This window comes from Dromiciops gliroides, chromosome 4, assembly GCF_019393635.1.
Source record: "Dromiciops gliroides isolate mDroGli1 chromosome 4, mDroGli1.pri, whole genome shotgun sequence".
Lineage (NCBI taxonomy): Eukaryota > Metazoa > Chordata > Mammalia > Microbiotheria > Microbiotheriidae > Dromiciops > Dromiciops gliroides.
This window is the reverse complement of record NC_057864.1, coordinates 421,956,052-421,968,769: the sequence shown is the minus strand read 5'-3', so window position 1 is coordinate 421,968,769 and position 12,718 is coordinate 421,956,052. Positions and strand designations below refer to the sequence as shown.

The window sequence follows — 12,718 nt, the reverse complement described above, 5'->3', positions numbered from 1 at the left end:
GATTTCAGAACTGATAAGATGGAAAAAAGAAGGAGGGGTGCTAATTATTGAAAAATGAGTGCAAAGAGATTATCCTTTGGGTTTTCCCTCAGGGTATAGTTCTCTTGGGCCCTTGGGCAGTTGAGGAGAGGGGGCAAGTTCTGAGAGCTAAAGAAATGGTGCTACTATCTGTCCCCCAAGGTAGGAGATCTAGTTAGAGACTTCATGGTATGAACTCTCTTCTCTCCTCCTAAAGGGAGGAGTCCAATTCTAGATGGTATGGTGTTTTTCCCTTTTCCACAGTAGACTAAAGACCAAATATGTGATCTGACTTCATGGAAAGGCATTTCCTGGCCTTACCTCAAAGGCAAGAGACTGATGCATAACAGAATGGTGTTTCCCCTGCCTTTAGTTTAAGTCTTGCCTCAGAGTATGACTTTGGGCACATCACTCATCCTCTGTCTCAGTTTCCTCATATGTAGCATAAAATAAGAGAACATTAATAAAATATCTTATAAACTTTAAAGTATTATTATTATTATTAGAGTGTCAGCAAATCACTGGACAATGTTATGTTTTGATATTTGCTTTTAATTTCCTAGTCTGAGTTTAAAAACCTAACATATGACATACTCTTTACCTCTTTATGCCTAAAATTTGTGTAGTTCTCACCAGCTTATATGGCTGTAAGTCATGGAAACTACAGCCTCTGAGGAATTAGAAATGAGTATCACTCAGAGTCCTATGGAGAGGTATGTGGTGGATGTGAGCAGGCTTTTCCAATCAATACATAACAAATAAATAACTATGAAGAACTAGAGTAAAGAATGTCATCAAACTATTTTATGATAAAATATAATTTGCTGGTCCCCTGGAAAGAGCAAACAATAATTAGTTGACCATTCATGTGATCCTATGTTAGGATAAAGTAGAGAAGCCCTCAATCATGTTGATTTGATATACGTGGTTGTTAAGGGCTAAAATTCTAGCTAGTCTGTCTAAAATATCTATGAGTGGTCGCCAATAAATTATAAGCTTTAGCAAGAGTTAGACTTTTAAGCATTTATTAAGGAGAATAAGAGTTTGGTAAAGAGAGAGAGAAAGGCCTAGATTCCTATCTATTAAAGGGAGAGCACATTTCCAGCTCCCTTCTCCGCCAGCGTCCTCAGGAAAGAGAGTCCCGAGACTCCGCGCCAGTCTCTTCCTTCCTCCTCCCACTAGTCCGCGTCACTTCCTGATACCAAAGACAAGACTCCTGGTCTTGCCCTCAAAGACCTTCGCTTCATGGGCAGAACTCTTCTACAGTTAGTATCCAGCAGGTGGCGTTATTCCAATCGTTACAGTCCCCCCTGTTGTTCCTCAAGAAGCAAAATGTTTCCTTGACGGAACAGTAAAAAGAATATAATAACTATTGATAACTAATAATATGTGAACAACAATATAGAAAAGGAAGAGAGGAAAGTTTTGTCCAGAGGGGCGATTTTTTTTTTTGTCCTCATGAACCGACGCTTTGACATTAGTCTTGCAAAGGGAGGGCCTCTGCAGAGAATACATGTTACAGATGGTGTATATTATAACAGAAAGAGAAAAAACAACAAAAACAACAAATCAAAACTGTTCATTTAAAGTCTCTGAAAGTCTTTTCTCAGATGTCCTCTAGGTGTAGTCGTGGAATGGAAGTCTTTTCAGGGGTTGATGTGTGGATGCTGGTAATCAGCCAGGAAAATTTCCTACAAAATTGAGCTTAACACAACTTTAAAACAGCTTTGTCAATAATCAAATCAAACAATGAAAGTTCTCAAAAACATGTCTAAGGGAATACAGAATCTTAGTTGTTACACATGAACATATAATAAAACAAAAATTGAAACATTCTTTAAAATTATAATCTTACTATAGTCCCCCCTTATGGAGGGTAATTGAGAAGACAATTGCTGCGATATTAATTATTAAAAATAATTTTTATCTTTGTTTCATCACTTTTTGCATCATCTGCCTAATTATCCTCATGCCATTATGAGAAATTTTAAAATCTAATATAATTAGTAACAGATGTCAAGGCCAAATTCAACACTGTTATTTATCATGACACCTGAGATAATTATGGGGGTTACCAAAAAAGAACAGAGAAATGATGGGATATGAGCATTCCACATTTGAGCAATATGTACTGCCCATGCAGTATGCCAGGCTTAAAATAGGTGGATGGAATATATGTCCATGCCACCGAACATATTAGAGGAAACTGAGTCAGACTTAATCAGATGCATGGGATTGAGATGTCCATGGCATCAGGCATATAGGAGGGAGCATAGAAGCCAGGTGTAGAAGTGAGATGGGTGGGATCAATACTTCCAGCCATCTGTACAATATTGTGGGGAAAAATAAAATAAAATATTAAACCAAGAGAATCCAACCTCAACATTTGTCAAAAGCCGTTCCCTCGGCCATACCTTGACTTCATGCATGTCTCCCCTCATGTGACAGTTCAGTGTCTGCTCTTGCATGTATTCCTCTTGTGATTGGATGGCATCTTGGCCAACTGGCATCTGATAACTCAGAATAAAGGTAATTAGTGTCTTAAATGATAAGTTCCCATAATCCAAGTCTCATATGGATTTAAAAATTGAGGATAATAAATGATTGCAAAAAATGTGAATACATCTTGACTCAGAACACAATATATAGTTATGCAACAATTTCAAATAATATCTTTTTTTTTACTTAGTATACAATTACTTTTGTGAAAAATCTGAACATATTTAAATACAAGTTAAAGCACAACACAATCTCAAAGACAACTTTTACAAATGTTCCCCTCTTTTTTTTTTTTTTTTTTTTTGGAATATGCTTATCAAAAATAATACTTCTAGAATCAATTTACACTTGCCATGGCAACCAATTTGCCAGGGAAATGCTTTAAAGAGTTTGATCAAATAATCAGTTGAGAAAAAATAACAAAAACAAACAACTCAGAATATGGGAGCACAATACTCCTAGAATTAACATTGTATAATAAAATCAAAACCATCTTGCAATGTTTCAAAATTAGATAGACAAATGAATAGAAGAAAATACACATGGAACAATAAAAGACAATGAAATTCAAACTAAGGAAGTCTAAATGAATGTGAACTTAATATTAATAAGAGTATTATAAAATATAAACTTGATCACATGACTATAAAAAGCTTTTACAAATATTCTCCTTGTTTTAAAAACTAAATATAAAACACAATCTCAAAAGCATGAAAATCTCTATGAAAATAAACCCATACCATTAATTTCAAAATGTATATGTAATAGCATAGAAATCCTATGTAACCTCTGAACTGATATTAATACTCTGAGTGAATTCAGAACACCTTTGATTCCGATATCTAAAATCCCCAATACTCATATCAATACCTTGCTGCTTACTTCTACATTTCTGTAAAATATATACCCTTCCATGGCAAAAGAGGCAGAGTCTTGAACTATGTTGATTGTCATTCTTATTCAGCTTAAGTTTTTCTTCTTTAACCCCTCTATATTGTCTGTCAGTCTTTTCACCATACAAATGCTTTATAAGATTACTAATTAAAGACAAAAGCAGGTTAGCAAAATTATGAACAAAACGAGCATATCTGGAATTTAAAGAGTTTTCTAAGATTGTCTCAAAAGCACAGCCAGGCCGGGGAAGGGCTGAGCCTGAAGCTGCAAATGCAGGTAGAAAAAGTTGAGCATGCGCATCAGATCTCTGGACTTCCCAGGCAGGGGAAGCAATGGGCTTGGCCATAGAGGAGTAGAGGGTGGGGTCTGGAGAGGAGGGGAGGGACCAGAGCAATTTGAATCAGACTTGATTTTGAACTCAGGCCTGGATTCCTCTTCCCCCACTTTGCCTCCAGGTGCTAGGGGATTAAAAGCTTCTAGAGGGTGGGTCATTGCCTCCAGGCATGCAAAATTAGAGCAACAATTAGTGTTAGAACTGGGAAAAGCTGCGGGAATCTCTTCAGGTTTCTCTGAAAAAGCATGGTTGGGAGAGGGAGAGATATTTCCTTGTGTGAGTAAGTTGCTGGCTCTTTTAACAAAAATAAAAAGAAAAATAGAAAATCCACAAAAACAAAGCATTAACATGATCTTATCTCCCATTTGTCTGGGTTAAACAGACTAAAATCAAAAATAGGCTAATTAGGGAGTTTAAAAGGTCCATTCGAAAAAATTTAAAGGGAAAACACAGCCAGTACGCCAGTACTTAGCAGTTAAAGGGAGAGGGAGGGGAAATTTCTTACCCAACCAGAAGATCAGAAGACAGGTTTAGCTTTCCTCTTCGTGGTCAGCCATCTGTTAAGGGCTAAAATTCTAGCTAGTCTGTCTAAAATATCTATGAGTGGTCGCCAATAAATTATAAGCTTTAGCAAGAGTTAGACTTTTAAGCATTTATTAAGGAGAATAAGAGTTTGGTAAAGAGAGAGAGAAAGGCCTAGATTCCTATCTATTAAAGGGAGAGCACATTTCCAGCTCCCTTCTCCGCCAGCGTCCTCAGGAAAGAGAGTCCCGAGACTCCGCGCCAGTCTCTTCCTTCCTCCTCCCACTAGTCCGCGTCACTTCCTGATACCAAAGACAAGACTCCTGGTCTTGCCCTCAAAGACCTTCGCTTCATGGGCAGAACTCTTCTACAGTTAGTATCCAGCAGGTGGCGTTATTCCAATCGTTACATGGTGAACTTAAGATGGACATAGAAAGGAGTCACAGTTATTATCTCCATCATTGATTTGTAATATCCACTTTGATAAAATCACAAATTTTGTTGAATATACAAAGATTTCAAGCCTAATGAGTTCATAGGGGCCTGGAAGCTTCCCTGTGAATCAACCTGAATAAAATCTGATCTTGAGGTCTTTAAACAAAGAATAAATGACTTTAAACAAAGGCTAAATAGGTTGTAGAAAAGATGTTATTGGGGGCAGCTAGGTGGCACAGTGGATAAAGTACCAGCCCTGGATTCAGGAGGACCTGAGTTCAAATCTGGCCTCAGACACTTGACACTTACTAGCTTTGTGACCCTAGGCAAGTCACTTAACCTTCATTGCCCTGGAAAAAAAAAAAGAAAAGAAAGAAAGAAAGAAGAAAGAAAAAGAAAATACCATATTTTCAGATCTTAGTTGGAAAGTAGATAAAGCAGTATATTCATTTATTGTCTGGAACCTGCCTCTTGATAGAACCTTAATAATAAGGCTCTCCAAGATAAAATAGCACTCCCTGAAGATTTCAATGACCTCAGTAGCCCCTCTGAAAAGTAAACTTGATCTTTGATTTCAAGGATGCCCAAATTAAGCATACCTGCTGAAATTTTCAAGAATGGAAGGAATTGCTGAGGCATCTGTGTGTACTTTTCTTCAGCATATGGAGTGGCAACATGATAAGTTCCCTTTCCACACATCCACTAAAAATAAAATAGATGGTGTAGAGAAATTACATTTATTTGAGCATTTCTTCTGTTTTTCCATAGTTAGACTTTTAGAATAAAGTTAACTTTACCAAAATACAATGAAAAGAAGATGTCTTAGCCTTTAAAAAGCCGATTCATATTTTAGTGTAGTATTTACCCATTCTAACACCATGAAGAAAGCCAATTTAAATTAAGAAAAATTAGATAGGAAGACTCCTCTTCCTGAGTTCAAATCTGGCCTCAGACACTTACTAGCTAAGAGACCCTGATCAAGTCACTTAACCCTGTTTGTCTCAGTTTCCTCATCTGTAAAATAAACTGAAGAAGGAAATGGCAAAGCTTTCCGGTATCTTTGCCAGGAAAACCTCAGATGGGGTCATGAAGAGTAAGACACAACTGAAAAACAACTGAACAACTAGGGGAATAAGAGGAAGCAAAGAGAGAACTAATTCATTTGATTAAGAAATGTTTATTAAGCTCCACTTTGGCTTCTGCAGCATTTCCCACATCTGTTGACTTTCTCTAAGCATTTGACTACCATTCTAGTTCATAGACTCCATTGGACAATTGCAGGAGCTATCTTTGTTAATTTCTTCTGTGTTACTCCCCTTCATATTTTTTTTATTCCAGCCAAAGCGACCTCCTTGCCTTGCTATTTCTTATGCCAACTTTCTGTCTTCTATCTCTGTGCCTTTGTAAGGCCCTTCCCTCTTTTTTACAACATACTTTCCTTAATTTCTTAGAATTCTTAACTATTTTCAGGATGAAATTCAGGCATGGCCTACAATGTAAGTCCTTTCCTGATTCTCCTCTACACAGATGCTAGTCCCTCCCCTGAATTTCTTTGTATTTTTCTCACCTGTACTTTGGACTTACTATCACATTCAGATAATATATTATAACATGCTGTTTCTTCTGTGATGTTTAAAATCTAATGTGTGGTAGCCTTACCTGCCCTCAGTGTGTGGAGGAGAACCAGCTAAGTTTACTGATAAATTTCGCTATAGTCCAGGCTTTTAAGTATTTATTAAAGTATATTAGGGGTTAGCAAAGAGAGAGAGAGAAAGCTACCTTCACCTAACTATACAAGAGAGTGGAAACCTGGCTACCTTCTTCCTTTTTCTGCCACCACCAGGTCCTTTCCAAACCAATGAGAGTGTTTCTTCATTCATTCAAGTGGAAGCTTCCTGCAGGCCTGGAAGAGGGGCCAAGCTAATTGGCTGATAACATTGATTGACATGACTTACAGGCAGTTCAACTTCCAGATGCCAGGCAACTTCTGGACACTAGTCACATGCTTTTCATCAGGTGGTGGCACCCTGGTTCTCACACTCCCCCTGTGCTTCATGAAGAGACAACATTTCCTTATATGAAGCAATAACATTACAAATACTTATGACTAACAAAGTAAAGGGAATGAAGAAAAAGAAAAGAAATTGAGAGACACATTAACAGAGGCTAAAGGGGGCACTCCTCCTTAGCAGGTGGACATTACAAACAGAGAAAACTAAAGGGGGCACTCCCCTTTAGGAAGAGGGCATTATAAACAGTGTATGCAATGGGGAAAAGGAAAACAGGAAAATGTCCATTTAAATCTTTGGAAATCTTTTCTCAGATGATTCTTGGGATGTCCTCTGGGTGTAGTTGTAAATGAAAGTCTTTCAGGTATGGATGCTGATGATCAACTAACAAGTCTCAGCTGTAGAGTTTGGGGATTGTAAAGTCTCTCAGGTGTTTCAGATACTGGTAATCGGCTGGAAAGTTTCCTACAAAATTGATCTTAACACAACTTTAAATAGCTTTGCCAATAACTAAATCAAGCAATGAGACTTCTCTAAAACATGTCTAAGGAAATTCAGAATCTTTTAGAGATTTTACAATTATTGTCCAGTTGTTATACATGAAACATATAATAAAAATAAAAATTGAAACATTCTCTAAAACTTAATATTACTACACTTCCAATAGAATGTAAGTTCCTTGAGGTCAAAGGACTATTGCATCCTTATCCCTTAGCACCGTGTCTGGCATTGTGTTTAAAAATGTATATTGATTAATATGTTAAAAACACAGCTTGTTCATATTTTAGTGCAGTATTTACCCATTGTAACACCATGGAGAAAGCCAATTTAAATTAAGAAAAACAAATTACACATGAACAATAAGGGATAATGATAATTCAGTTTATTAAGTTTTAAGGGAATAAGAGGGGCAGCTAGCTGGTACAGTGGATAAAGTGCCAGATCTGGAGATAAAAAGTTTCCCCATTCTGAGTTCAAATAGAACTTTCTCTCAAGTAACTTACATTACAGTAAGACTGAAGGACATGCAGAGAACAACAATGATACAATAGGGAATTGAATAACTACAAAGGTCAAAGAAATGCACTATGTAATATTTGAGAAAAGGAGAGATCATGTTAAGATCACTTAATTTTCCAATGTCCCAACCCAAGCAATTCTCTAAGAGTGGAAAGGGCAGATGAATTCCTCATCTGTATTAGTAGTTTGTTTTAATAGGAATAACTGGATCGAATTTTTAAAGGAAAGTGTTCCCCAACTATACAGGTAAAATTCCATTTTAACCTATACTATGACACTGTAAATAAGATACCTTTACAAGAAAAAAAAATCTAAGCTTAAGTTGATGGTTCATTTATTTCAAACAAAGTTTATAGTGATAAGATATCAGTACTACCTGCCTCCCAAGTACAGAAAGTGATTTCCAGTTCATTTCAACAAAATTTGAATTAAATTTTGACTATCTTCAAAAGTTTATCTGAGAAATATATTGATATTGAATCTTCCTTCAGTACAAGAAAAATCAATCCTTTGTTTCTGTGGTTGGTTTATATTATCTCCTGTTTAAGAAATCAATGTTCATTACTGTATATACTGGTAAAGTCTTTTCTCAAGCATGTTAATGTACACATGAACATATCCTACATTCTTTTTTACTGAGATAGAAATAAAAATATCAAGTAAGAAATATAACATTAACTACTAGAATAAATTCAGCAAATAAATTTCACTTTATGATTTCTGATTGTGCCTTCATTATAGATACATGCATGCATACATATATGTGTGTATGTGTGTGTATTTTTTCTAGGGATTTTAAAGATAAGTTCCCTACCCCCCACCCCAAAGGCTATTGCTGGATCAATTTGTTTTGAAATTGTATTATTATGTATTTTCATTTGCTTACTTGTATATGTGATGTACTCTTCCCTAGTGGAATATATGCTCTTTGAAGGTAAGGATTGTTTAATTTTTATCTCTATATTCTAAATGCCCAAAACAGTACCTAATACTTAATTAATTTCTTAAATTGATGGATTGAATCTCATTAAATTTGTCTGACATGGAGTATTAGTACTAGCCCTGCCTGAGGCAATTTACAAATACATCTCCTAAATTCAAAAAAGCACAAAATTTTGTGGGACACATATGAAGTTATTTGAACCATTTTATGCTTATTTGGAATATGTAGTTAGTAGTTAGTTTTGTATACATGTATGTATGTATGCATATGTATGTGTGTGTATGATCCAATTGATAAAATTCAGAAACTAAAGGAAATTAAATGTCATTCTGATAGGTAATATGTGGTAAAGGCCTCTCAGTAAATGGAATGAACCTTTGTACTTTGAAAAAAGAAGGATACAAAGCTGTTTTTATTGGAATAGGTAAGTGATATTCATTATTATATATTTCCTTTGATGTTGATTAAAAATGTTGCTGGGTTTTTTGTTGTTGTTTGTGTGTGTGTGTAAATACCAGGAAAATATTGTATCTGAAAGCAATTTTTATGCTTTTGAAATTTTATATAGTTCTAATCTCTACAGCAGGACAGAATAGAAATGAATTGAACTTCTATATTACAGTTAATTATGGTCTTGCTCAATTGTTACTAAGGAATTCTAGAAAGATAGTGAGTACTTACCTTCACTACTATTTTGCTCTTATATTCATTTTTTGTGTTATATTTTCCATCAATTTAATTTCTTTCTTTGATCAATAGAGTCTATTAGAACATTATATCAATATAAAAATATCTGAGAATAACTTTCTCAGTAAAAGTCACAACAACAAGTAAGATATTGGCCTAACTATTCACATCAAGAAAACAAAGTGGATGAAAAATAACAACATACTGCTTTAGGGGCAACCCATGTGATTGTTCCTTTAATCCATGTATTGGACAGATAATGCAATTAGACAATTTAGGCTTAAAAATGAAAAAGAGAAGCTGGATAACATTTGAGAAATCAAACAGCATTTTGAATGATAATGATTTCTTGTGGCAAGAGTCTGTCTCTTAAAGCTCAGGATTTCCCATTCAAGTTATAGTGTCACAAACTATGAACACACTATCCTATTTCAAGAAAATTAAGAGTACAGATAGCTGAAAGGTCATTGAGAATATGAAAAGTCAGTGTAAGTAGTCTGCAACATATTATCAATATGACTTTCCTACAAAGTATTAAGTGATCATATGTAGGACCAGAAAAGGAAGTGGGTCATTGATATATAAAGAACTAGAGACTATAAATGAGTCACATAAAAAAATAACAAGCCAATAAGCATTTATTGTGTTTACTGTGTTCTAGAGGCAGCTAGATGGCACAGTAGAAAAAGCACCTAGCCTGGAGTCAGGAAGACCTGAGTTCAAATCCGACCTCAGACCCTTACTATCTGGGTGACCCTGGGATAGTCACTTAACCTTGTTTTCCTCAGTTTCCTCCTCTATACAATGAATTGGAGAAGGAAATGGCAAACATTCCAGTATCTTTGCCAAGAAAATCCCCCAAAGGGTTCACAAATAGTCAAACATGACTGAACAACAACGAAATGTTCCATTCTCTGTGCCGCATTTGTATAGAAAAGAGCTTCCATTGTCTCTAGCAAATATTCTAGTCAGGATTTATGAAAAAAAGAAATGGGCCTAAGTTATCCAGAGTGAAGAAAACATGGGAAGGTTTTATCTGCAGTGGGGTAGAGAATACTTTGATCAGTGAAATAACTAATTCAACAAAGTAATTCAACAGAATGCAAAGGCAACAATATATATCTGTATTTAAGGATAAAAGTAGCAGAAAATAGATGAGTTGCATTAGATTACTGTAATAATGACAGCAGTTTATTTGTGAAATAGCAGTACCCCTGGGTAGTACCAGCCACTCATCCCTTATAAGGTTCCTTCTTGGTAGCATAAGAAATCTAGGTATAATGCAGGTTTCATGTTAGGCTGGACCATTATTGGACAGTGAGATCGTTGTACTACCTGTTGAAAAAATGGAGATTATCCAATGAGACTATTTTTTGATAGAGCTCTGAAATATGATATGCTAAGGCTTAATTTACACGTGTGGCCTATATTCCTCTGTATTTCCCATGTCCCTGGGGAAGTATACACGCAAGATTCTGCCTCACATTTCTGTAAGTTTCAGGCTCAGAATTCCTAAGGAATGATAACTTTCCTTCACAAGGGCATTCATGCTTAATACCTCCTAAGTCCTTTCCTAGTGTTTGATGTATGTCTAGATTGAGAGTCCAAAGCACCTTGAAAGTCTGTGATTGTGGGATGTTTATAAAGTACCTTTTATCCTTTACCCTTAATACACATAACTTCAGTTTCCCTACAGATGATGTGTTTGCAGGGCTTAATGGACATTTAAAAAAGAAAACTAAATGTAAAGGGAAGACGATCTATCACGTATGTTCCACAGCACCCAATACTTAAAGTTCAGTAGTAGAGTTTCATGACCACCATAATTTTTCCACTACAATACCAGACTAACTCCAAATATAAAGGAAAATCAATGGAAAGATATTTAGTCTGAAGAACAATAGAAAGGCCAAGAAACAATCAAATCATCCATGGTGTTTTGTGGCTATTAATGATTTCTAAAGTGTAGATTTCCCATCAGTGATATGGTATCTTCTATGGGCAGATTCTAAGTACCATTAAGCCTGTTTACAAAAAGGTTCAGCACTAAATATATATAAGTTAAATAGCCAGTGGAGTGGAATGCAATGTCCCTAATGCAATATCGGCTGCAAGCAGATGAAAGCAAGGAATTGAACAAGGAAAAAGTTTCTATCTTTAAGTCAGTGGTGATTCCTATGAAAAGATAGTTCACTGGTGCACTTGAACACTGCAAGAAACTGTCATATTTTAGCTGGGATACTTTTTGTTCATGTTATCAGAGTCTCTCATACAAGTTATTTGACAATGGTTCACAATCCAGTGGTCCCCATTTGACTTCTCACTGAGGTGTGAATATCACAGTTATAACGCACAGTCATTTCCATTTATGATCCTGGTTATCTTCATGCTGTGAGGTGAATCTTTTGACATTTCATTGTAGGGATGTGAAGAACATGCTTACATATGCTTTTTCCTGTATTTTGTAGGAAATATATGATTATGTCAGATGTAATAAGCTCAAATGTGTGAGAGATTGGCAAGCAGGTTTACAGTGTACACGCACACACGCCTTTGAGATTCTTGATGACTAATTTGGGAGATTCTAAGTACACGTGTGTGCATGTATGTGTGTACACGTGTGCATGTATGTGTGCATGTATGTGTGTATGTGTGCATCTGTGTACACGTGTATGTATGTGTGTATTATGCATGTATCATGTATGTGTGCATGTATTAGGCATGCATCAGGCATGTATTAGGCATGTATTAGGCATGCATGTAACGTATGTATGTGCACGAATGTGTGTGCATGTGTGTATGTATTATGCGTGTATGGGTGTGTGTGGGTGTGTACACGTGTATGTATGTGTGTACACGTGTATGTATGTATGTGTGTACACGTGTGTATGTATGTGTATGTATGAGTGCATGTGTATATGTATGTATGTGTGTACGTGTGTGTTAAGCATGTATCATGCATGCATCATGCATGTATCGTGCATGTATTGTGTATGTGTGTATGTGTATGGGTGTGTGGGTGTGTGTACACGTGTGTGTATGTATGTATGTACACGTGTGTATGTATGTGTATGTACTATGCATGTATCATGCATGTATCATGCATGTATCATGCATGTATCACGCATGTATCACGCATGTATCACGCATGTATCACGCATGTATCACGCATGTATCACGTATCACGTGTGTATTGTGCGGGCATGTGTGTGTTGTACATGTATCATGCGTGTATCATGCATGTATCATGTGTGGGTTGTGTGTGGGTGTGTACACGTGTATGAACACGTGTATGTATGTGCATGTACATGTGTATGTATGTGTGTACACGTGGGTATGTATGTGTATATGTATATG

At 36.1% G+C, this 12,718-nt stretch overlaps 1 protein-coding gene across 1 annotated transcript in view; it reads left to right on the top strand.

Moving 5' to 3' along the window:
- DPYD (dihydropyrimidine dehydrogenase) overlaps nt 1-12,718 on the top strand; it is a 1,058,206-nt gene that overhangs the window by 339,113 nt on the left and 706,375 nt on the right. The window contains 1 exon segment of the mRNA XM_043962696.1: nt 9,011-9,098. Coding sequence (XP_043818631.1) covers nt 9,011-9,098 — 88 coding nt within the window.